The sequence below is a fragment of the Haliotis rufescens genome, unplaced genomic scaffold (genome assembly GCF_023055435.1).
Source record: "Haliotis rufescens isolate VD_foot unplaced genomic scaffold, xgHalRufe1.0.p SCAF_6, whole genome shotgun sequence".
NCBI classification, from domain to species: Eukaryota; Metazoa; Mollusca; class Gastropoda; order Lepetellida; family Haliotidae; genus Haliotis; species Haliotis rufescens.
In genome coordinates, this window is record NW_025964334.1 from 43,153,816 (window position 1) to 43,180,038 (window position 26,223).

The following is a 26,223-nucleotide window of genomic DNA, read 5'->3' on the forward strand; positions in this document are numbered from 1 at the left end:
CGGGTTTACCGAATCCTTCTGTGTCTCCGAGATAGGAAAGCGCAATTGTATTACATTGTCTAAGGTTATGCGATCCAGGGCCTAATGAATCAACCATTATTTATAATATGGAGTGTTACGTTTAAGTATCCTACATGTACAGGTTGATGTTTTAAATCTAATACAGAAATTTTGAGACCTGAAATAATACCCCACCTTTATTTTTTATATTGTAATGATGAGAAAGATTCCGTTCTACCGCTATTGTATTTTTCATCTTTGACTGGAATAGCTCTCAGCAGAGTTGAAGGACTTTCGAGTTGAATATTATCCGTCGTACTGATCTGATCAAGATGGATACATAACTCTTTATAGGGAACTAAATCGGGTAATTTAGTTCAATGAAATGCTGTGTTGGGTCCCATTAATAATCCTCCTCCGGTTACAAATCCAAATGTATGTGTTAAGTTCTCCTAAAAAAATATTTGCTTTTCTCCAGCGCTTAAAATCGGCATCCCATTCGACTCATTTTGTGTGAGACTAGCTCCAAAAGGCTTAAAAATTTCATCATTGAGTGAGCATATGCTGTAATACCCATCAGATATAAAGCGACGTTTTCTATCTAAAACAACCGCATTATTACCTCTGGCAGTATTTATATTGGTCCACCGCAGGTAATACGTTACATCACAGATAGCGACTTCAAGTTGTCCATCCGAGTTATCGATAGTATGAAGCAGTTGAATAGACTGGCCATTTGTTATTCCTGGGAGTGTAACATACATATTAAATATACAAAGATACTATATCATAACTTAAATATGAAATCAACCATTACTTATAATATGGAGTGTTACACTCAAGTATCCTATATGTACAGGTTGATGTTTTAAATCTAATACAGAAATTTTGAAGTCTGAAATAATACCCCGCTTTAATTTTTTATATTGTAATTTTGAGAAAGATTCCTTTCTACCACTATTATATTTTTCATCTTTGACTGGAATAGCTCTAAGCATAGTTGAAGGACTTTCTAGACGGATATTATCCGTCGTACTTATCTGATCAAGATGGATACACAACTCTTTATAGGGAACTAAATCGGGTAATTTAACTCCATGCCGTGTTGCGTTGGGTGGTATTATTGGGTTTAGCCAATAAAATCCATGTGTATTTGCTATGTTCTTATCAAGAAATATTTGCTTTTTTTCAGCGATTAAAATCAGCATCCCATTCGACTCATTTTGTGTGAGACTAGCTCCAAAAGGCTTACAAAATTCATCATTGAGTGAGCATACGCTGTTACACCCATCAGATATAACAATGTGAGTGTTATCATCAAATAGTACTATGTTATTATTATCTCTCGCAGCACTTATATTGGTCCGGCGCGGGTAATATGTTACATCGCTGATAGCGACTTCAAGTTGACCAGCCGAGTTAAGGATAGTATGAAGCAGTTGAATTGACTGACCATTTGTTATTCCTGGGAGCGTAACATATATATAAATATACAAAGATACTATATCATAATTTAAATATGAAATTGAGTTACATTAGTAATCTGTCGATTTTAGTTAGTGCCTCTGGTGCTGTTTTTTTCGTTAAATTCCCTGATATCTTAGAAAAATACAGGGTCACGGCGATAAAATGGTGCATGATTGGTTCCACAATCCGATGCAATTTTGGCAGAACCAGTTAAACTTTGCCATATGGTGTACCACAACAGGATGTGGCGTATCTCTTTATGCCCCCGGATTTGAACTAAGTAAGTCTAATTTATTATTTCACGTGTACTATCAGATTAGACGTATTCTTTAAGAAATTAGTGCCCAGGATCGAGCCTGGAATTCCACAAATAATCTGTACAATAGGTTCGCGTATGAGTGTATTTGTCAGGAATTTAATATTTCTACGAGTAAAGATTGGCGTATTAAAGGACTTAACCATGGTCTAGGTGTTCCGTACAGCGGACAAAGAACTGTTAAAGAAGAAAGTGATATTTTATTTTAAAAACTCATTAACCATTCGATCCATTTCAGCTGTTACAGAAAAACAATCTTTTTGTAAGATTGCATAATCTTAATCATGGCTGGGAACTTTTGAGTAACGATTGGAGAGGAGATCTTCTGAGTTTTAAGAGTGGTTTAGCTTATATTGTTACAAAATTTGTGCAACTAAACGATACCGCAAACGCTTGCAATGAATTTCTGTATGATAAAACAGAAAATAAGTTTACTAGCCCAGGAGTTGTAAGAGTTAATGAATCAACAAGAACTTATGTATGGGCAATTCTTGGTGCACAATCACAAACACGAACGGGAATAATTGGTTCTGGGACAGCGCTCGATGCGCAAAAACAGTTTGTCGCAAAAGTAGAGGATGCTATTAATTCACCAGTTGACATACCATCTTCTATAAGCGTTATCAAGATGTATTACAGTAGGCTCAATCCAAAGTAGACTACGTTTATGCGCCGGGACTATACATGTCTCTGAGTAATATGGAACTTAAGATCGGTCAAGTTATAGGCTATAATAATAAAATTGTTTTTGCTACCGATCAACAAAAAACAGGTATAAATTCAGATATTAACAACGAATTAATAACGCAAACAAACACAGACGAAACGGGAATGGTCAAGCCACAGTCACCACATGTTTCACAACCATCTACTGACGCACAACCACAAGTGCCACCACATATTGCCACTTAAAAACAACAACATATCGATGATAAAACAGCGCTTATAGTAGGTGGAGTCGCGGCTAGTTTACTCATGATTTGGTTAAATAGTTCTTAATGAACTGATTTGGTTAAATAGTCTTTAAGCGGATACGTACAACAACCCGGGAATTGCTACGATCAGTGCCCACAAGTTTTGACTAAGCCAAGTGGTGGTCTTAGCTAATAAATTCAAGAGCCAGGAAAAAATACTCCCAATTATACCGGGAAGTGCGGACGCAGCTTTCCCAGCGAGCTTTCCCAGTGCTTCTCCTAATGCTTTTAAATGCTTTTTTATCCACTCTTTTACACCATTTTTATTAGTGGTGTAACGATACATCGAACTATCGATTGATTGCGATTGCTTGTCTCACGATAGTACACTATCGATTGCAACTTGAAACAATCGATACTATTGGGGATAGTTTGTCTAACTATCGATAGTTTCGATAGTTAATTTGTTTGGTACATTTAATTTCTTAAAAAACATAGAAACAACAAACTTTCGTTTGGATTGCACTACTTTGTCTGCTTGATTTAGAGTTACGTCCCTTTGTCAACTTTGTTTCCTAATTGATATGTTGAATCGCATTTAGTCATTCAGTGAATGCCAATGTGACAATTAAAGAGTTTGACAGTTTATATAGTCAAATACTAGTCATTCAATCACATTTATTCACATTGGTGCTAAAACACTGCAGTAACCTAAGACTTTACTAGTTACATGAAGTGAAATTTTGTATTAAAATGTTTTTGAGAGGTCAATTTGAACTTGTTTTTTTCTCATTTCTTGTTTTCTTTACAAATAGTATCAGAAAGTTATATTTATTTTGATGGTGTCAGTCAAAATGCTGAAATATATGCTGCTAAGGCCTGCTATAATTGTAAGTGAAAACTATCGCAATAGTAGGGCTTATATCGCAATAGTATCCCAATAGTTGTTTTAACTATCGCAATAGTATCGCAATAGTCAAAAATGCCTCAATAGTCACCCCTAATTTTTATCACTAGGTGGTGTGCCACCGAGGCTATTTTTAGCTATGTTCTATTGCGTATCAACCATTAATAATAACCCTGACTACTCAACTATAAATAGCGCTGACTGGCTGTTCAGCTATATGAGCTGACTGGCTGACTGTTGTCTATTTTCAGCTAATCTATAAATAGCGATGACAACTATGACTCACCACTGGAGATGTGATTTGCCTTTTAGACAAATGATATGATAGGTGTATATAACCATGAATCCGTGCAGATATACACTCATGGGGAAACCAATTCAATGTAACCAACGGTGTGTGGGTGTTTACTGTGGTACCCAGACTTATTACATCAGACAAAGATATAAAAATTACGTTTGTACTGAATGTGGGATTGGGGTCAAAGGTAGTTACTGTTTATGTTAAGAGTCACGGTGCTGATAGGGTCAGGAAGCAGATTATTTATGCTAGGAAGAGAGATTACATCAACAAGAAGGAATGGGTTGGGGAGATTACGTATTTAGATGTGGAAATATAACCATTTAGACATTTGGCTCATTTTGTATATACCATATAATCACAATGGTTTTTGTCAGAGAGTGGAAGACTTTCGCAAAACAACGTGGTCTACATGGATATTCTCGAATGAGAAAAGCTGAATTGATTGATTTACTCGGTTTGGAATACAACAAACCCCAGACTGTTAGAGAACTCAAAGCTCAAGCGAAGAAAAGGGGGCTGAGAGGTTATTCTTGAATGAGAAAAGCTGAATTGATCGCTTTACTAGATAATAATAAATCAGTTGGCGATGTTAATAAACCAATTGTTGTTGATAATAATGAGTTAAAATTTGTACTCACAGCTGGCGTTGGTAAATATCTAAGAGGTTGGAAGATGAATATCTATTCCAACATGGATGTTAATGATGTTAAGCCCATCGTATCGAGCAAAATTAACGAGGAGTTAGATGATTTAAATAGTATAAAATACCAGCTGACAGTTAAAATGTCATTGAGTAAAAGTAACGCAGACGATAGCACTGAATATACCGAACCTTATTTCCGGAGCAATCAAGAAGTTATAACCGAATCCCATACTATAAGCGCATCATTAGATACACCAATTCAGAGGATACAAAAAACTTTAGAACGCTGGACTAATAGAGGTTCGGGTTGGGGTGTGGATAAAATCGATTGTTTATATTTAGACATAGCAAATTATATGCCTTTCAAAGGAGAATCTTATATACCCTCGTATTATAAAAAGAAAAAAGCCATAATTATGTACAAAATAAAGGCGATGACTGCATTGTTCCCCGTTGATTCTAAAATTGCAAATAGACCTTCTAGCTATCCCCAAAACAACGCACTAAACCTTGATGGTATAGACGAACCTACACCAATCTCACAAATTGATATGGGAGAAAAGCAAAATAATTTAGCTATAAATGTTTTGGGACATTCGCCTAAAGGAATTGTTGTACACAGGATAAGCTCCGCCCCGGAACATATTCCCAGAATCAATTCATTTCTGATCGAAAAAGATGGTAAATATCATTATACGTGGATAAAGAGTTTAAGCAGGCTATTATGCAATCAAACAAAACATGCAGGAAAGAAATATTTCTGTGAAAGATGCCTACATGGGTACAGCAGACAAGATCTATTAGAAGCGCATAAAGAAGACTGTAGAGGTGTTCGACAGACTGCTATCAGGATTGATATGCCTAAAGAGGGAAAAAATATATTAAAATTTGAACATTATTGTAATCAAATGCCAGTACCGTACATAATTTAAGCTGCCTTCGAAGCACTTATCAAACCTATAGAAAATAACGTCCGAAGCAATCAAGATAGTTTTACATGCAAAACTCAAGAACATATTCCTTGTGGGTTTGGATATATAGTTGTAAGGTATTATGGGAAAACAAACCCGCCCGTGATTTGCAGAGGTCCCGATGCAACGGGAAAGTTCCTAGAATATCTTCAAAATGAAGAGAGATTAATCAGGGAAAATTTATCGTGTAAGTAACCCATGTGTATGACGAAGGATGATTGGAGGGCCTATAAGAAGTCAACGAGTTGTCATGTTTGTAACAAACCCCTGAAAGGGGATTCCACGGTATGACGCGCCTGGGGATCGAACCCCGCACCTTCCGCTCTCCGGGCGGACGCTCTACCACTAGACCACGGAGGCAGTCTAAATTAGGCAAGTGTAATGAGGAAGAAAGACTCAGGAAACTTATAGCCATTCCGGCTTTTAACAGAAGCAAGATATTTGATAACGACTAAGCCGTACTACATATGCAAAAAAAGTAATTTTAAATTCAACAGACCGGTGTACGTTGGTATGAGTATTCTTGACTTGTCAAAACACTTTATGTATGACTTATATTACAACGAACTTAAGAAGCAATATGGCGATAGGTGTGAGGTGTTATATACCAACACAGATTCTTTGTTGATGGAAATACAAACCGAGGATGTGTATAAAGATATGGCAGAAAAAATAGATATGTACGACACAAGCGATTGCCCAAAAGATAATCCACTGCACAGCGTAGTAAATAAAAAGGTGTTAGGTAAGATGGAGGATGAATGTGCTGGGACCCCTATTGCGGAGTATGTCGGATTAAGATGTATTCTATAAAGAAGTCTGATAATGGAGAGATAAGAAAAGCTTACGGTGTTAAGAAGTCAAAAAGCATATCAAACACGAACAGTATAAAGAAGCATTATTCAATGGTAGAACATTCAAACACAAGATGAACACTTTAAGAAGTGTCAATCACAGGATAGATGGATTAAGAATGAACAAGACATCATTATCCCCTATGGATTGATAAGAATGGTGTAACTACCTATGCTTATGGTTACTTAGGGTGGTAATACTGTATCGTTTGAAACTATGAGCAACTCTTCTCATACAAATCCCCTGCCCGGTCCATCTTTAAGATAATAAAGAATAGGCTCTCCTTCTTTCATAACCAATCGACTAATGTTATATATCTTAAGGGACCATATCGGATCGGTTGCGCGACGTTGGCCTCCTTTGAGTTCACCGGGCTTGTATAAATATCTTACGCTTACTCTATCCGGAAGTTTTTGTTCTTTGCTTCTCTGCGGTGCTGAAGATGGTTTCGATTAATCTTGTTACTTCATTATTCAACGCTGATACAACAGCTGATAATCGTGTCACCCATTCGGTTGATCTAAATCGATCTGATTTCATTTCAATCCCATACTGATAGCCAAACAAACATTTCCAAATATTTCAACGATAGCTTGACTACGGTGGGCCTCTTTTTCACCACGCTTGATTTCGACATCGTGCTTTGTTAACAGTTTAGTTACTGATCCCATAAACTCGCGACCGGGATCTACTTGAAATAGCTTAGGCCATTTTAGTGGTTCGCGTTTATATATGCGACTCAGTGCATTAGCTACTTCTGTTGAATCCTTCGAGGTTAATGGCTCAGCCTCTTTGTACCGACTAGCCACATCCACTACAGTTAAAGCGTATTTATACGTTTTGCGTCTTGCCTTATCGTAGGGAAGAAACAAGAGGTCAGTCTGATGAGCTTCATTCGTTGTAAAAATATCAAACTTCTTCCTCGGTATATAACGCGGTGCTGGTAAGTATATTTGCCACATCGCTTGTTTCTTTAACCAATCCTTGGCCACATCTTTAGATACCTGAGCCAAGGTGGCATATTTTTTTATTGCTCTATACCTTTCCAATATCCTCGTGGGCTATAGTTAATTTTATCCATTATTAATTAATATTGATGTTTCTTTAATACGAATCATGACGATCATTGAATCGCATCATCGTTTTGACATAAAAGATCCCCTCTGTAGTAGCAGTATAGGTATATAAATCTGGCTACAGTGGGGTTGCGGCAGAATCACCATTACCTATACTACTACTACCTATAGTAATGTAAGATCATCATTTATGTCCATATTTTAACTGAATTTATGAATGATGTAAGTTATGAATATGATTGACATTCACTGAGCACAATGGTGTAAGTGACCATGGCGCTTATAACATGGTGTCTTAATGAGTCCACTCTTATGTAACTCATTATTATTTCTTAACTATTGATTTCAATATCTTAATGCTTTACTAGTTATATGCTCATTATGATGTCTTAACTATTAACTATGAAATTGAATACTAAGATGCTGTTGAATGTAAGTTTGTTGCCCCTGAGATCATATATAATAAACATTCCTGCATTTCGACTGAGAACCTCTCTGTCTGTTTTTGAAGGCGTGGAGATCCCGGAGTTAATTCCCCGCAACAATTCTAGGCATAAACGGTCCGTTAAAACAGACTGCTTCAATAGTATGTGTATTTGCGTGTTTGTGGTGTCCCATCATAGTTTGATTGGTTTGACATTGTGTTTAAATTGCACAAGCGGGAGAGTGTATAGTGAGGTTTGGAGAAGATTTTGGTGAATTGTTACGATTGTGTTGTTAGGAGAGAGGGTTAGAGCAGTGATGAATTCTATAAGATTGAGTTGGATGTTTTGTAGTTGGATGATCGTCGTCGTCATGTGAGGATGCATACAATTTTTTACAATTTGATTGTGTGTGTCCAAAAAGGTGGCAGATGGTATATTGGACTGGGTTTTTTTCTCGTTTTGTGCACTTTGCAATAGATTGATCCAAAAGTTATTGTCAGGAAGTTTGGTTCCTTTGAAAGTCAGGATGATAGTGGAGGTGTCTGTTTGGGGGACCTTGTAGGTTTTTTCTGGTGATCCTTAGTAGATTAGTTATTTGAGGCTGGGTTTGGAGTTTATTTGATTCAATTGCGTAAGCTTGAGGTCATATTGTAAGTTTATTTTGAAGGCTCTGTCGCAGCTGTTTATAAATTTTAATTTTAGATGGGCTTGCTTTAGTATAAGCCCAAATCTGTTTCTGGTGTATAGTGAAGTGAGGGGGAAGGGACCTGTATTGAATGCTAGAAGTATTAGATGTTGATTGTTGTTTGAGTTAGGTTGTGTATCTTCGATTGCGTTTCAAGAACTTCGGGGGATTGTACAGGGCGTTTTCCCCCAGTGGCTGTGGCTAAGTTATTTTGTAGATTAGACTGGGAGCTGCGGAGAGTAGCCATTATGATGCTGGGCGAAGTTGGAGGTGATTTTCCAAAGTGGAAGGGATGGAGTTAGTGGGATTACTTAGATCAATTGGAGGGTACTGGGAACTAGTGGAGATTTTAGCGGGGGTTGAAGTGAGTGAAGGGGAAGGAGAAGTGGTGAAGGTAGATGATAGTGGCTTACAGTCTCTTCTTGAGGGACGTTGGTCTTTCTGTTTGTCTAGGGGTGAAGTTGATATTGATGCTTGGGATGTGGACAGCGGGCGGTCATTTCGGTTTTTTCTGCCGATCGAGTGATGGATCCGGTTTGCCGCCATGTTTGAAGTTCGAGAGGTCGGCCTGCTTCAGGTTGATTTCAGCTGAGGCCGCCTGGTTCCAGCGATGGGTCCGAGGGGAGGAGGATTCTTTAAGCAATGCTGATTCTTGTCCTGTTTGTTGCTGATCTCGATGTAAAATGGGAACACGATCTATGGAGTATCCAATGTCGGGAGCGATTGAGCGCGAGTGGTTTGAGAGAATCTGAAATTCTGAATGAATGCCTTACTTACCTAGTTTGGAGATTTAACGTGCGCTTTCCGACTGATGCGTATTTCGCACACGGCCCCGGCCAGGCCATTTAATGTGTTTCCGAAAGGGGCGAAAGTGGTCTGTGCAACCCAAGAGGGGGGTTTAGGGGTTGCTTATATAGAATTTGGGAATTTTGAGATTTGGAATAGATGCCGATGGGGTTGGGGAGGAGAACTAAGGGAGCTGGGTATGGTGGATGTTTGTTTGTTTATGTGATTTTGATTTGGTAGGTTATTGTGTTTTTAGATGCGTTTTATTAGTTCCGTTTTTATTAAGAATACGCCTAAGGCCTTGAAGTTTTCTAGTTTATTTTGTTGGTTTAGTATTGCTTCTAGAGTGAGAGCCTTGTTTAGATTGAAGGTGGTTTGTAATGCGGTTCGATGTGTTAGGTAGTGTGTGCAGTGGATGAGTGCGTGTTCTGGGGTTTCTGGTTGTTTGCAGTGTGGGCAGTTACCTGTAGTGTTTTTTTTGGTGTTTTTTAGGTGGTTATTTAGGTTGGTGTGTCCTGTTTGGAGTTTAGTGATTACTCTGTCGATTTGTTTTGATGGATGGAGGATTTTTGGTTTGGTTAGTGGTTTGCTGAGCACTTTTTTGATTTGGCTATTTGAATTTAGATATAGGTTATGCCATTTTTTTGTGATTTTTTGCTTGTTTACACTTTTAATTTCTGATTTTGAGATGGGTAAGTTTAAGCTTATTTCTGGGATTTTGAGGGATAGTTTTGCTGCTTTATCGGCGTTTTCATTACCGTATATTCCTACGTGGGCGGGTATCCACAAGAAGGTTATTTGTTTGCCTACCTCAGTTAGGTCGTTGGAGCTTTTAAGTATTTGATTTATTACTTTAGGTCGGTTTTTGGTATTTTTGTTTTGGAGGGCTTGCAGTCCACTAAGGGAGTCGGTAAGTATTAGGATTTTTTTGGTGGTTTTTGGATTCTTGATTATGGAGGGCTGAGGCCATGCCCATTAGTTCTGCCGTGAATATTGATTGGTTGTTTGGGAGTCGGAAGGATTGTGTGGTTTTAGTTGGTTGTGTGGTATGGACTCCGAAACCTGTGTGTTTGTAGGTTGGATCTGAGGATCCGTCCGTGTAAATGTGACACCAATTTGGCCAATTTTCGTGTATGTATGCTAGTGTGGTAGTTTTAGCTATGTTTGGGTCGGTTTGTTTATTTATTTGGCTAGCTAGTGTTGTGTCTATTTTGGGTATTTTAAGTTTAGGGGAGAAGTTATTTGATTGTTTGCAGTTTTGTTTAAGATTTTTAATTTGGTGTTCATTTAGGTAGTTTGTTATTCTTTGGGATATTGGGGTAAGTAAGGGGTGTTTACGAGCTAGAGCTTGGTTTTTGGGGCTGATGTTTTGGTTTATTAAGTTTTGGATGAGAGGGTTTGATTGGGACGCGGCCCAGAAATTTAAGCTTAGCTGTTCCCTGCGTAGACTTAGTGGCATTTCTCTTGTTAAGGCCTGAAGTGAGGTGTAGGAGGTGCCATGTTGGGTGCGTGTAATTAGTTTGAGAGCCTGATATTTTATTGAGTCAAGTTTTTTAGATAGAGAGTTGTTTAGGGTGTTGTATATGGCGCAGCCGTAGTCTAGTTTTGATCTAATTAGTGATATGTAGAGAGAGAGGAGGGTATCTTTGGAGGCTCCCCAGTTAGAGCCAGTTAGGCATCTTAGGGTGTTTAGGTCTTTACTGCATTTAGTGGTTAGGTTTTGGATGTGAGCATCTCAGGTGAGATGTTCATCGAAAATAAGTCCTAAGAATTTGGTTTGTTTTTGAAATTTGATTGTTTGATTGTTTAGCTGGAGGATTGGGGAGGCGGGTTTCATGTTTTTATGTTTGAATACTATTCCTGTTGTTTTTTCTGAGTTAAGGGAGAAGCCCCATTTGTCAGCCCATTGTTGTATTTTATTAAGAGATTTTTGGAGTAAATTTTGGACCATTTTCATGCTTTTAGTGCGGATCCAGATGGCTCCATCATCCGCGAATTTTGATGTGTTTACTTTAGGGGATAGGCCCTCGAATAGATCGTTTATCATTATATTGAAGAGGGTAGGGCTGAGGATACTGCCCTGTGGAGTGCCATTTTCTAGGGGACATTGGTCCGATAGAGTTTGGTCTATACCCACGGTTATTTTACGATTGTTTAGGAAGTCCTGGATGTAGTTTATTATCTTACCTTTGAGTCCTATTTTTTAAAGTTTTTGTATTAGCCCATCGTGCCATACCATGTCGAAAGCTTTAGAAAAGTCTAAGAAGATGCCTGTGGTATATTGTTTATTTAGTTGTCCTGTCTTAATATCTTGTTCTAGTCGGGCGAGGTTATCTAGGGTTGAGCGGCCAGGAGTGAAACCGCTTTGATCTGGGTTTATGATGTTATTTTGGGTTAAGTAATGTTGGAATCTATTTTTAGCCATTGATTCCATTACTTTACATAAGTTTGAAGTTAGGGATATTGGTCGATATGAGTTAGCTTGATTAGCTGGTTTATTAGGTTTAGGGATTGGTATGACTAGGGCCTGTTTCCAGGGAGTAGGAACCTGTCCGTTTAGGTAGATGGGATTGTATAGTTTGAGTAGTGCCTGGAGTAGTTTTAGGGGGAGTTTTTTAATTATTTGGTAAGAAGTTAGGTCTAATCCTTGGGCTGTGCCCTTTTTCCTGTTTTGGATTATGTAGAGGAGCTCCTCCATTGTGTAGGGTTGATTTATTTCTAGATTGTTATTGTTTGGTTCTTTTGTGGGTTTGTTTTCTGTTTTAAGTTTATCTTGGAATTTTTGACTGAAGTTGGTGTTACTGCTAACGGCCGAAAAGTGGTTGGCGAGATTATTTGCTTTTTGGGCGGGGTTGGTTGAGTTGTCAATGTTAGCAATGAATGCCATGAGGCAGGGAGCATATATATGTACATCCAAGGACAACAACATCAATAAGATAACAAAAGGTGGAAACTAACTAGGGAAGCCAACAGATGATTGGCGCTGATGACTTATTGCTTTGATCTTTGTCGGTGCTAATTATCTAGCTGGCTTCCATTTGCCCACTGCTATTTACATACTTTCACCTATCAGTGCTAATAACCCTCGGCCTCCCGTTTGCTCATTGTCCATTGCTTATGGCAAACACCGGTACACTAATCCGCCAGGTGTGAAGTGTTCCGGTTTGACAGTTGAGAAGCTGAAGACAGAGTTGCGATGCCGTGGAGCAACTACACGCGGGAAGAAGATCGATTTGATTGAAAGGTATGTAATTGTACAAGAGACTTGCCAATTCTGTGTCAGTTTGCTTTGAATCTTCAAACAGTCTTTGTTTTGTTCCACTACGACTCGAGAATACCGCGGGAAATCCGAACTGAATGAAAATTGTTGTTATCGATAAACAAAACGTCAGGGGTGTGCAAATTTCATTTTATTGAATGAAAACCTGTGCATGTTGGTGAAATCGTAAATAAAGCATGCGTAAATATCTTTTACCCATCATGCTATGTCAGTCGTCTACAGAGCATGAACTGGGGCTATAATGACTACATGTATGCAAAAGCAGAGACCATATACCGGCATATGGTCTCTGGCGAAGCCAGTGGTGTATGCATTGACTCAATGCATCAGACTAAAATATATCAAAATAAATAGTACCGTATATATTAACCTTTTGATATTTTAATTAATATCTCGAGTGAAAGAAATGAGAAGAAAGCTTTAGTTAGGATTTCCTAGCACAGCTAAGGTATCATAAGTACCATATGAGACTGGGTAAAGGTTTTTTTACAATCTACAGTCCTGGCAATATAACCCTCATTCAAGTTATTTTGGGTATTGTCTAATGTTCTTATTTCTGGGGTTTGACATGACCTGTGACATTTTCATTCTAAATCTAAGATATAATTGCAGTACTTTGAAAATAGAAATACCTTCTTGCATGACTTCTCTGTTCCAAGGGTCTGGTTGCATAAAATATTTTTATTAATAGTAATCCAATACATAGGTCAGCTTCATAGGTTTCCCCCACCCCACCCCGACTGAATTTAAAGTATTTTCAATTTTTTTTTTTTTTCCAAATATATACAGGTGTATTGTAAAATTTGTTTCAGATTGGAGTCCTATGACAGAAATAATAACTTCTGCCACTCAGAAGATGACATTAAGTTACCTAAGCCTATCCGATTTGAATCATGGCCAGTCACAGGTTTCAAGCAACTGATGCCACTACACAAAGACAGGTTACCGCCCATGGCCTCTTCGGATGTCGAGGCATATTTTAGGTACCGGTTAGCTGTAGATAATGAAGAGGTAAGTGTGCAATATATTTCTATGCGTTACTCAAATTTATTGAAATTATTACCAATAGTAACACTAACATTAACAGTTGTGTTTGATAATACATATCCTGTGAAACATACATGAGATATCTTTTCAATAAATGAGATACTGAAATTAGCAAAATGAAATTATTTGCTTTCAGACTGGAGATTTGAAGGCTATTGAGAAGGGACATCAACTTTTGAAATCCAATCATGTCCTGGCTTGCAGTGTTGTCATTGATCACCATGCCTACTTCAGTGGTCTAGTCAGTGCTGCTATGAAGAAAAAGGTTTGTTACCTTAGAAACAGATTGGTCATAAGTTCCATTCTCAACCACACATTGAATCGTCAGTGATTAATGATTTTAAATTAGTGAGTAATCATTCACAGTTTTGCCATTCATGATTGTACATTTAGGTCTGTAATAAGAAATATCTCACCTTTGTGTAAATAATGTGTCAGTTATACCAAACATAAAGAGGTGGTCACTTGCAGGAATAATACATTATATGTTATCATGATGATACTTAGATAACTCTGCATTACAAGTTTTGATTTCCTTGACTTAGGTATCTTACAGTCTTCGCATCATAATAGCAGAATGTGGTGAAGTGGTGAACACACACTGTGAGTGCCCAGCTGGTAAAGGCCCCCATGGAACCTGCAAACACCTCGCTTCCGTCCTCCTCATGTTGTCTCAGTTCAAGTCTACAGGTGTGATTGCTGTGAGGCGATCCTGCACAGACAGACTGCAGACATTCCACAGGCCACAAAAGGAATATTCAGGTACTTTACCATGTTTACTGTGTAGTAAATATATTGGTATTCAAAGTGCTTATACAGCATGTTAGAATGAATTAATTATCAAGTTTTTTTGTGTCAATTGTTTTCTTAAAAAGAGAAAGTTTTTATTCGTTTGAAAAAATAGATATTCAGTTCAGCTGCACACATTAAAATAAATTAAGTACCCCTTGGTTATATTTTCATATTTATTAGAATTAAATATACAGAGTGATTAATTATTCCATGACATATGAAACTGATCTTTCTGCTAATGTATTCAGTAGGCATTGATCGTATAGCTTAGACATAACTACCTAAAAGCCTCACAAGCTATTTCTGCAGTGTGTGATCACCCTTTCAATTGTTTCCCCCGTAATAGGTTTGGCGTATACCCCAAATTATGAATTGTCTGAAATTATGACAATTTCACTTCCTGTATCTATCAAAGAGAAAATACTGCTTATTGGCTGTTTCTACATTCAAATATTATATACTGAAGTATCCCAGTATCAGTAATATATTTTCAGCCAAAATCTTATTCCTTTTTTTTTTTCCTCTTTAATAGATTCACCGAAGAAAGCAGACTCATTCAAGTGTGGGGCGAAGCGACCAACCATGTTTGATGACCCAAGACCAGCAAAATACAGAAATAGTGCATCTTACAGGGACCACGTGCGAAACATCACCATCAACTACTGCTCTTCAGCGTCTAAGGATATCACGATCAGATACTTGTTTGAAAGAGCCAGTCTGTCATCTGCAGTAAGAGATCATGACTATTTGGACAAGCCCTTCACAGAATACTGGGTGGTGAGAGCCTTGAAGGTATTTTACACTCATGTTTTCCGTAATGAAGAAATCTTCAATCCTGAGATCTATGCATTCTCACAAATCACTAAATTAAGTTATTATATTTTCGGCTTTCAATAGCTACTGCTTATTGCATTCAAATAAATAATTCACTTTTTTTCTAAAACAAAATGCCTGCTATTATTCATTACATGGTTAGTTCATTTTTTACTGAAGAAGACACAATATCTTCAGACGTTGCAGTGTAGTAGTTGATGGTTAGGTTGAATCACATGCAAATGGATTTTTTCTGGTCCCTTGGAGCTAGATACGATATGGTTAAACTGTTTTAGCTATGTTATCTGATTGAATTGTTTTGTTCTGATTTGTAAAGGAGTTTCAAGAATTTTATTGATAAGTTTTTGTGTGATATAAAAAAAATTATTCTGTCTATCTTTGACAGATTACAGATGACCAGGCTGCAGACTTAGAGTCAAAGACAAGAAAGCAGGCCAAGTGTAGCTTGTGGCATGAAGAGAGGAGATGGAGGTTGACAGCATCTCAGTTTTGGACAATTTGCAAATGCACTACAAGGAGAAACAGAACTAAATTATGTGAACAAATTGTCTCTGGAAGAAAACTTGTTTGTAACTCTATGAGGCATGGGTTACAGCAGGAACCCAAAGCTATTGCCAAACTTGAGATAGCCTGTAATGTTCATGTTCACAGTTGTGGAATGTTTGTTGACTCTGACCTCCCTTTCCTTGCAGCAACCCCAGACGGTGTCATTGATTCTAACACCATTGTTGAGGTTAAATGTCCTTACAGTGCTAGAAATGAGGTCATTGCTCCTGGGAAACTCTTTCTTTATCTTTGTAAGAGAAATGGCCTCATGCAACTGAAAGAAAACAGTAATTACTACTTTCAGGTGCAGGGTCAGATGTATCTATCAAAGCGAAAATACTGCTTTTTTGCTGTTTGTACGTTCAAAGACTTCTTTGTTCAGAAAATATCACTCGATGAGGAATATTGTACAGGAAGTTTGATTCCCAGACTCTCATTGTTCTTTGAGTCTTTCCTCAAGCCTTACATTGCTACTCACTGCATTTGTTAAGATTCACGAACAGATATCCTTTTGTGGATTAATATACTAGCCACATAAAGAAACTGTGCACGGAGAAAATATATTCTGGATTGAAATACAACACAGCAAGAACAAAATGATGCAGACGCTGTAGCAGCTGAATGATCGGACCATAAGAAAATGTCAACGGGACCTGAACAACAACTGCTACGATGACGTCAGAAGATCAAAATGGAGTAGGGGGTCAAATGACAAAGTCACAAAGTCAATAACGGGTATGACCACCCTGTGCGTGAATCACAGCAGTGCATCGACGACGCATGGAGTCCACCAAATGGGCATGGAAGGCCAGGGGAATGGCCTGCCATATCCTCCTCAAATCCTGTGCCAAGTCACGGACTTTATCTGGAGGATGTGGAAGACGACGCAGACGGCGCTCCATTTCATCCCACACATGCTCTATTGGGGAGAGATCTGGAGAAAATGCTGGCCATGGCAGTAACATGACATTGTTATGTCGAAGGGAATCCATTGCGATCCTAGCCGTGTGAGGACGAGCGTTGTCCTGTTGAAATGTCAATCCCGGGCCATGACGTTGCAGGAAAGGAATGACCACAGGCCTCAGAATCTGATCTCTGTAGCCAACACCGGTGAGATTGCCCTGAACAACCACCAAAGGGGTTCGGTGCCGTGCTGTTATCCCACCCCAAATCATCACAGAGCCACCTCCAAAACGATTCCTCTCCACAATACAGTTGCGTGCATAACGTTCTCCCAAACGCCGGTAGACACGTTGGCGCGCGTCACTGTGGGAAATGTTGAACCTCGATTTATCTGTAAAGACAACATTTCTCCACCATATTCGAGGTTGACGAACATGATTTCGACACCATCTTAGACGGTTGACTCGATGACGGTGTGTCAGGATGGGACGTATGGCAGGGCGTCGTGGTCGAGTCCCGTACTGACGTAAACGATTCCTGACAGTGTTGGGATGCATACGGCGCAGTCCAGGAATTGTCTGGGACGTCGTTACTGCCGTTTGGAACCTGTGTCAGTGATGTGTCACTCGAATCCATCTGTCCTGTCTTGGCGTCGTTACTCGGGGACGTCCTGAACGTGGGTGGTCGGCAACGTCATTTGTGTTCTGATAACGCCTCACCAATGCCGATATCGTGTTACGATGGCATTGGAAATGTGTTGCCACCTGTTGTTGCCTCATTCCCGCTCGGATCATTCCAATGGCTTCATGACGCTGTGCAGCTGTCAATCTTGGCATGATTTGCTTGTGATATGCTTGTGTCTGCGCCTGAGAAGTTTTGAATTTTTGAATGACCACAGATCATGCTTTCCAAAGTGACAGCGCATTTTGAGTTGCACATGCTGTGTACAGCTGCACAGGTTGCACGTGCAGTAACACATTGCACGTCCATAGGCCCCCATCAATGACGTCATATCGCATGGCACGTGCATGAGCGTTTGAATGTCTCCAATAATTGCTGTGTTCAAACCTATATTTCATATATGGACGGTGTGCCCTTACATCTATATTTTCTCCGTGCACAGTTTCTTTATGTGGCTAGTATACGTCCATGTGAAGACTGTGTTTCTAAAAAGTACTAAGAGTCTTATCAAACTTACTTTTGCCTCGCTTTTCAAAAATTATTTTAAATCAGTGACTTTTCACAGTTAAGGAATAAAAGTTTGTTCTTTTCAACTATTGAAATCTGGTGATGAGAATGATAGAAATAAGTACCGGTAGGTATATCCCTGATTGACACCATGTGTAAAGTACTTACTTCTATTCTTAGCTGTAGGCCTAATTGAAAAACTGTAGGCCCAAACATGTTAGCTGAAGCAGTGAGATATACTCTTGCAATATAAAATTACAAAATACAACCAGTCATCCAGAAGCTATTACTGCTATCACACCGAGTTCCCAGAGACTCTGTGGTAATAGATGGTGATACATTTATCAAGGAAATTATCAGCTTGTAAAACATCTTTGAACAAATCTGTCATCTATGGGTATACGGACCGATGTCTATTTCGAACACTGACCTTGGGAATGTGGTGGAGCTCCTTTGCAATGAAATTACATGACTGAATGTCCGTCTGACAACCGTGTGATGGTGCTGTACTATTGCATTCATTGTTAAAGTGGTAAGAGAGAGAGATCCTAAGCACAGACCAACAAACAAATGCGAGACATTCAATGGTATTTTTTCATTATGTAATATCATGGGTACAGTGTTATGTACATATATATTCATCATTTCAATTTTTAAAACACAATAAAGTTGTTATATTTGAACATTTCTCACACATTCCAATTGTACTTTCAAGTTCAAGTTTGTATTCAGAATTCAGCCCAAAGTATGGTTACATGTTTGTCGCTAAATATTGATCCACAATCTATAAACATTTCTACACAAATATGCTTACTTTGTGTGCATAATCCACAAACATCCTTGTACTAAAACAACCGCTTTTTTGTACTTGTGTTAACAGACAATGTTCTCATGTGTACACTTTAAACTGTCTGAACTTGTGAATAACCCCACATACCTGGTCCATAACCAATGACTGGCACAATCATTCTGTCAACAATAAACACAACTCTTAAAGATATGTTTGCATTATATATAAATGTGAGCAAAATATTCATGGCTTTTCAGGTTGTTGTGCTAATGTATTTCTAACCAAACCCCATGAAGACTTTGGGGTGTCAAATATCCACAAGCACTTGTATGCTGATACAATTTAAAGTATTTCAACTTTGAACCACTATTTTTCAATTTGTTTGAAAAGTCCTCCTCTGCAAAATACAATCATAATTGTTTCATCTAAATTTACATTCATAACATATTTGCCACAAAAGCTTGCTACATCTGATTTCTGCAATTTGACAATAGCGTCACTTGCATTCACAATGCCATCAGTAAACATCAATGTGCTAATTTTATCAACGAATTCATTCACAAACATACCTTTGCAGTTTCCTGATTGTATTAGTTGAACAAGATCATTAAGGAACAGCGTAAACAGTAATCATACAGCAGTGAGCCGTGTCTAATCCACCATACAGTCACAGTAGACAATCACACCTGTCTACTAGTAGTAAACTGTTGTACTTTCAATGCTATGAACAGACAACACTAGGTCATACAAACATACATGATGTCCCAAACCAACACAAGGATAATGCCTCCTTTCTCATAATTATAATGACGAAATCACGACAGGGTTATTCAATTGTGTTTGTTCAATTTTATTTCAGAGTAATCTTACAGAGTGACTTGGGGGCATTTTCCACATCTGTAAATTTTACTTAAATATGGTCATCAGCAATAAACTAAGATGGAGAAAATGTGCTCACTGCCAGCTAACAAAGTCAATAGCCACGTCATTGTTGTGTCAAGGTCGTTGTCAGAAGTGTTAATGTAGGAGTATGCTTGTAAATAGAATATTGTTAGATTTTAAATTATCATTATAGTAACCAAACATGAATGAAATTAATAAGCTAACCTAAATATTTAACATTTATTTTCCTAAATACTTGTGTTAACTACAGCACTTGCACAAATCTACTAATTCACAGGTGAGCTAGCTCTGTAGTATGTAGCTTGAGTAGTTCAGCCATTTCGTTCTTAGTTTCATGGCTATTGTCACTGGGTCAGTCACAGGCTTGGCCTGTGATTGGGTGCCCTTTGTTATCTAGCTTTTTGCATGTTCTCTGCAATCATGTGGATACCCTGATCACAACTTCTACTGGTCAGTCAGCATATATTTCTCAGCACGTTCTCTTCACTGTGTCATATAGGGTAAGTTCATTTAATTATTACTTTATTTATCTGGAAGCTTAGGTTACTATGTATTTTAAGCATTGTTGTTGTATATAGTGTTTTAGCTAGCATTGTATTATGACATTGTTATGTATTCTTAATTCAACTTAACTGTGTATTTGACTGAGGTATTAGCCAAGTGTACATTTTATAAAATAAACTAGTGTCCAAAAGAAACGATACCACCTGTTTGCAACGACATAAAAGAAAAACTAAACAATGCAGAAGTTTAGGATTGGTGTTATGCTTTTGAGAAATCCTTTAACAACATCTGTACAAAAATTTCATTTCAATAAAATCTGTACAACCAATATGACAAGCCTTTAAAGATGGGTGGGGTCGAAAAATGAACATTTCGTTAGAGCACTGATCACAGAAACAACGGGAAATGTCACACCACACGTCTCAAAGTCAAGTCAGTAGCGGGTATGTCCACCGTGAGCATCAATACATGCCAGAACACGCCTACGGACTGATGACGTCAAACGTCTGATGACGTTGGGAGTGATGCGTTGCCATTCCTCGAGGAGACATCGTTCCAAGTCCTGGACGTTGACTGGAGGCACACGGCGACGTCGGATTTGCCGATCGAGGTGGTCCCATAAGTGCATGATGGGATTCATGTCCGGTGAACATGCGGGCCATGGCAAAACCTGTACGTTGGCGTTGGCAAGGAAGTTCTGTGTCAATCTTGCTGTGTGTGGCCTTGCATTGTCATGTTGGAAAAGGAGTCCACGAGGCTGTTGCTGAATAAAGGGCACCACAACAGGCCGTAGGATGTCATCAAGATAACGCTGTGCATTCAGGTTTCCACGAATTACGACAAGCATCGTTTTGACGTCACCACATATGCCACCCCAAACCATTAACCCTCCACCTCCAAACGGCCGGACCTGTTGGATACAGTTAGGCGCCAAACGTTCACCAAATCGTCGGTATACAAGCTGCCGTCCATCATTTCTGAAGATGAGGAATCTGCTCTCATCAGAGAACATAACACGTGCCCAGTCCCGCCGTTGCCAACGTCGAACTCGCCTGGCCCAGATCAGTCTGTTGTTCCGGTGTCGAGGCGTCAGGAGCGGTCCGCCGTAGGGATGACGTGGCCGGATACCATACTGCCGTAGTCTCCTGTAGACGGTCTGTCGACTGATCCTGTGTCCCAGTGCTGTAGCCGCCGTGGACGTCGCTGTTACGGTGCGGTTCCTCAGGTGTAATACCCGGATGTAACGATCTTCACGGGGCGTGGTTACTCGTGGTCTTCCACTCCTGGGCCTGTCTGACGTCTGACCTGTCTGACGTAACCGCTGCATTAACCTGGTGATAGTGATGCGTGCGCAGCCCAACCTTCTGGCGACGTCGACGTGTGACGCTCCTTGTTGGACCATTCCAACGGCTCTCTCTCTCTCGATAGCTGTCAAACGTGGCATATCTTGTGTTCTTTTTGTTGCTGTGATATCAACGTGTCTGATCAGCCGTTTTATACAGTTTTTCTGCACGTGCAGAACATGCTAGAGAGGGAAATGTCACTTTCACGAAATTTACGTTTTTTCCCGGAAGTGATCACGTGTTCCCGGTATTTTTTATCGACTATGCTGTGTTTGGGATGTGCAATACGAATTGGCATGTTTTCATACTTGACAATTTACTTAGTAAAAAACAATTTTGAAAATAAATTGGTATCGTTTCTTTTGGACACTAGTTTAGATATAAACTGGTTAGAAGTGATATATGTATATTATTTTGTAGAATTTATAGTACTTGTATTTCATACAACCTGGTGTAACCGTGGCTATGTAATATATTTATATGTAGTATACTTATTTGTGCAGGGCTATTCACTGTACATCAATAAAGGAGGTTCCAGCCTGCGTCCCTGAGACGAGGTATGCTATTTATATTTTATTAATTATGCATGATTAACTATATATAGAGTGTAATTTGTTTTATCTGGAAGGATTTGTTCAAATATATATGCCAAAAGTAAGTAACTATAGATCTAAATGTATTATTAGTACTGTTGTTATCTAGTGCCTTTATACTGTCCATACCCATGATATTTATATCAAATTTTGTATGTTTTAGGCAGACCCGGACTACCGTGTAGTTCTCACTCTACGCCCATTGACAATAAATCCCTTTTGACCCAACAAGTACTCCCTTATCTTTGAGACGACAAGAGTACCGGTGTTACAATGGCATCCCTGGTGGGATCATGATTTTGAATGGAGCCAGGACAGAGAGGAACATCAGCAGCAGCCCCTGCAGTAACAGTGTATGAAGTTGTGCCTGACACTAATATAAAGTGAACATGTATAAATATGTGTACATGTACTCTCCTTGCTTGTGATCAGAGACACTTGCGTCTGTATACAGGCTATTGACACTGGATATCCTAAATATTTACAGCTGTATTTCATATTTTTATTATTCTTTGGTGCTATTATTGTCTAATAGACATGTTGGTGGGTTTTTTTTCCACCCATGTTGTTTATTTGAGCATGCAGCAGTTTTGTTTTTTCAGCCATATTGAGCTCTGCTGTGGTGATTGTACATAGCTAGTATTATGGGCCCTTAGTTTAGTTTGTATTAGTTAGTTCAGTTAGTTTTAGGCACGTCTACTTCGTTTAAACATTTTACTGTAAATTACTGATTCATTACTTGGTTTAATAGTTAACATCTTTTGCAAGAACACAGGCATAGTGATTGCCCTGTTAGGTTGTGTTATTACTTAAGACTTAGATAATCTTGGCATATACCATAAAAGAGTATATTGTTAAGTTACTGTTCGGTTGTTGTGTCACTGTTTCTTAGCATTTAATTAATGTTATACATAGTTAATATTATATTAGTATTTAATTAATATAATATTAGGTAGGTTTCAACTACACTTCTTTCAGCACACCTGTCCTATCCTGTTTAATTTTTGGGTGTGGTCTTGTGAGTCAGTTGTATCCGTACAGTATGGATTAAGTTGTCAGGTAAAGGTTACTAACCCACAACACATGTTAACTTACCTAATTTTGTTACCTAACTAAACCTAAACCATTACTATCGTAAACTTGATAGTTGATAAAGCAAAACTAAACTATAAACTCTTAAACCTTTAGTTGTATTACTGGATTACCTTTATGTTAATTATGCATTGTTTCTCCATGTAAGTCTTATAAGCTTTAATTTTTTTGTTCGTGTTCATGTAAGGTAAAGCTATTACCTTCACTTCGTATTCATTCGTAATTGTATCACTACATTATCATCATGTCCCAATTATCTTCTGATGAGTTGGCTTTTTTTCTTGCGGGATTTCAGAAGCTGGGTGTTACACCAAAAGATAAGACTGAAGAAGAACTCAGGGATTGGGTAGCAGGTATGGTAGCAATACAGGAGTTGCAGGGCGCTACTGGTAGTCCACAGTTTAAATCTGAGGTGTCAGAGCATCATGCAATTCCACCAACCCAAAGTTTTCTGGTGATCCAACGGCCAAAGGTGAAACTTCATTTGATGTGTGGCACTACGAGGTTGAACGTTTCGTTTGCAGTAAGACTCATTCTGAGGATGAGATCTTACAGGCGCTCAGGAGAGCTCTTAGGGATGAAGCTGCCCGTGTCATAATGAGGTAAGGTCACACTGCTTCACTCACTTCAGTTCTTAATAAACTGAAAAGTGTATACAGTCCATCAGTCATGGAACAAGGTGAAGTCCTTATGGCCCAGTTTTATGGTGCACGCCAAGGGGAAAAGGAGGATGCTACAGCATGGGTTTGCAGACTTGGGGACATGTTAGACAGGCTTGTCTTACTAGGTTTCATCCAGCAGGATAGATCAAGCTCTGTTCTCAGGACAGTCTTCTGGTCAGGACTCAGGCGGTAACTGAAAGACTCCACAGGACACAAATTTGACACCATACAGGATTTCAACCAGCTTTGAGTAGTTATTAGGAGAATTGAATATGACCAGGAGCAGAGGAAACTGGAAGTACAGAAAAAAAACTTTACTAGCCGAGGTCATGGCTTCACTTCAACCAACCTCTGAAGAAGCATCAACGTTGATGGGAGTCATTCACAAGCTGTCATCCAAGATTGATAATCTGGAGGCAAGGATGAATCCTACCGCATCCCAGACACAACACAAGGGACAATATCATTATCAACATCATCATGATAACCCTGTACAACTACCTCATGATTTTGAACTACAGTCTGGAGTCCAGTGCTATAGGTGTGGACAATATGGTCACCTTATGAGAGGCTGCCGTGTCAACATAGATCATATGAGGCGTGGACCTTTAAATGGCAGAGGACCAATGTCAAGGGGCAGACATTAGGTTCTTTCAGACAGAGCTCCACTGAAGTCGTCCATTACTAGATACCCGCAGGATTGATTGGAACAGCTAACGAGACAAATGTCATCATCAATGGTGTTTCACATAAGGCCCTCCTAGATACAGGATCATCGGTGTCAACTATCCCGGAAAGTTTCCACAATGAGTGTTTATCATCCTTGGAGATTTCATTCGTATTGAATGTGCTGATGGTGAGGCATTGCCTTATTTGGGATATGTGGAAGTTCCAGTTGAAACTACTGGGTTATCTCCAGGTTTCAAAAGTAATTGTTTATTGGTAGTCATACCAGACAGTGAGTACCTGTTGTACTGGGGACTAATTACCTTATCCCAGCTCTTGAGAGTTGCAGGGAGGCAACTTTCTTCAAGTCAGAAAAATGCACAAACCTTGGTATCTTGCCTTTATGAGTATCATTTTGCAGGACAAGGAACTTAAAAGGAAAGATTGGACCCTTGGACTCATGCGTACTTGTGAGGTGTCAAAATTAGTACCTCCCAACAGAACAGTAACAGTCAAGTGTTCACTCAACAAGGAACTGCCTGATAGAGAAACTTGTGTTATGCTTCATCCAGCCAAGAAGACATCTATATCACCGGACAATCATCTGTGAGATACAACCAGTCCAAATTGAGAAAGTTGCACCCATCAACTTGGAACAGATTGCCACTGAAATAAAACAGCAACCACTGGACAAGGTGAACATATCTGAGGAACAGAAGAAGATGGGTGAAGAGTTAATTCAGAAATACAGCGATGTATTTTCAACAGGAGATTTAGATGTTGGCCACTACACTGATGCGAAACATCGGATTGAGTTGACAGACCCCACACCATTCAAGGAAAGACATCGACGCATACTGCCATCTATGTTTCAAGAGGTGAAGGACCATCTCCAACAGTTACTTGCTTGTGGAATTATCAGATGTTCTTATGGCCCATGGGAATCTAATGTAGTCCTTGTACGCAGGGCTGATGGATCTCTGTGTATGTGTATAGATTTTAGATCACTCAACTGTCACACGGTTAAAGATGCCTACGCTTTACCACGTGCAGAAGAAATCTTTGATAGACTTGCAGGATCCAAGTTTTTCACTGTTATGGACATGAAGTCTGGCTACCATCAGATAGAAATAGAGGAAGATCACAAAGCTAGAACCGCCTTTACAGTTGGACCTCTTGGGTTTTATGCCTTTTGGACTCGTAAATGCTCCAGCTACATATCAACGTCAGATGGAACATATGTTAGGAGATTTTCATTTGGAAATTTGCATGATTTACCTGGATGATCTCATCGTGTTTTCTGATACTTTTGAAGAGCATCTCATTCGATTAGAAAGGATTTTCCAACGTCTGAGAAAAAGTGGAATAAAGTTGGCACCCAAGAAGTGTAACTTCTTTCAAATACAAGCAAAGATTGTCGGCGACATTGTATCAGCAGATGGAGTTGAAACTGACCCTGCAAAGATGGAGAAGGTACTGAATTGGCCAACTCCTAAGAGTTCAGAGGAAGTTCGTCAATTCCTGGGGTTTGCCGGATACTACAAGAAATTTGTTAAGAATTTCTCTTGGCCTCTCTCACAGTTGCTCCCTCCGGCAGTGAAGAATAATAATCGCTTCAAGAAGAAAACAGACTTGAACGTTAAATGGACTTGGGGTCAGGATCAGGAATCAGCCTTCAATCAACTGAAAGATGCTTTGTCAAAGCCACCTGTCAAGTTCATACAGATGCAAGCT

The 26,223-nt window shown here is 39.0% G+C and overlaps 2 protein-coding genes across 2 annotated transcripts in view; both read left to right on the plus strand.

Annotated features, from left to right (window-relative positions):
• Nucleotides 1-1,094: 1,094 nt before the first annotated feature.
• Nucleotides 1,095-26,223, plus strand: part of LOC125374777 — a 57,068-nt gene continuing 31,939 nt past the window's right edge. Inside the window, exon 1 of the mRNA XM_048386314.1 lies at nucleotides 1,095-1,304. Coding sequence (XP_048242271.1) covers nucleotides 1,159-1,304 — 146 coding nt within the window. The 5' untranslated portion in view covers nucleotides 1,095-1,158. The remainder of the gene's footprint in view (nucleotides 1,305-26,223) is intronic.
• Nucleotides 12,291-16,468, plus strand: LOC124114619. The gene is made up of 6 exons (XM_046475293.2): nucleotides 12,291-12,590; nucleotides 13,439-13,637; nucleotides 13,810-13,938; nucleotides 14,219-14,435; nucleotides 14,998-15,257; nucleotides 15,685-16,468. The coding sequence occupies exons 2-6, from the start codon at nucleotides 13,548-13,550 to the stop codon at nucleotides 16,333-16,335; spliced, it is 1,347 nt and encodes a 448-aa protein (XP_046331249.2). The 5' UTR covers nucleotides 12,291-12,590; nucleotides 13,439-13,547; the 3' UTR covers nucleotides 16,336-16,468.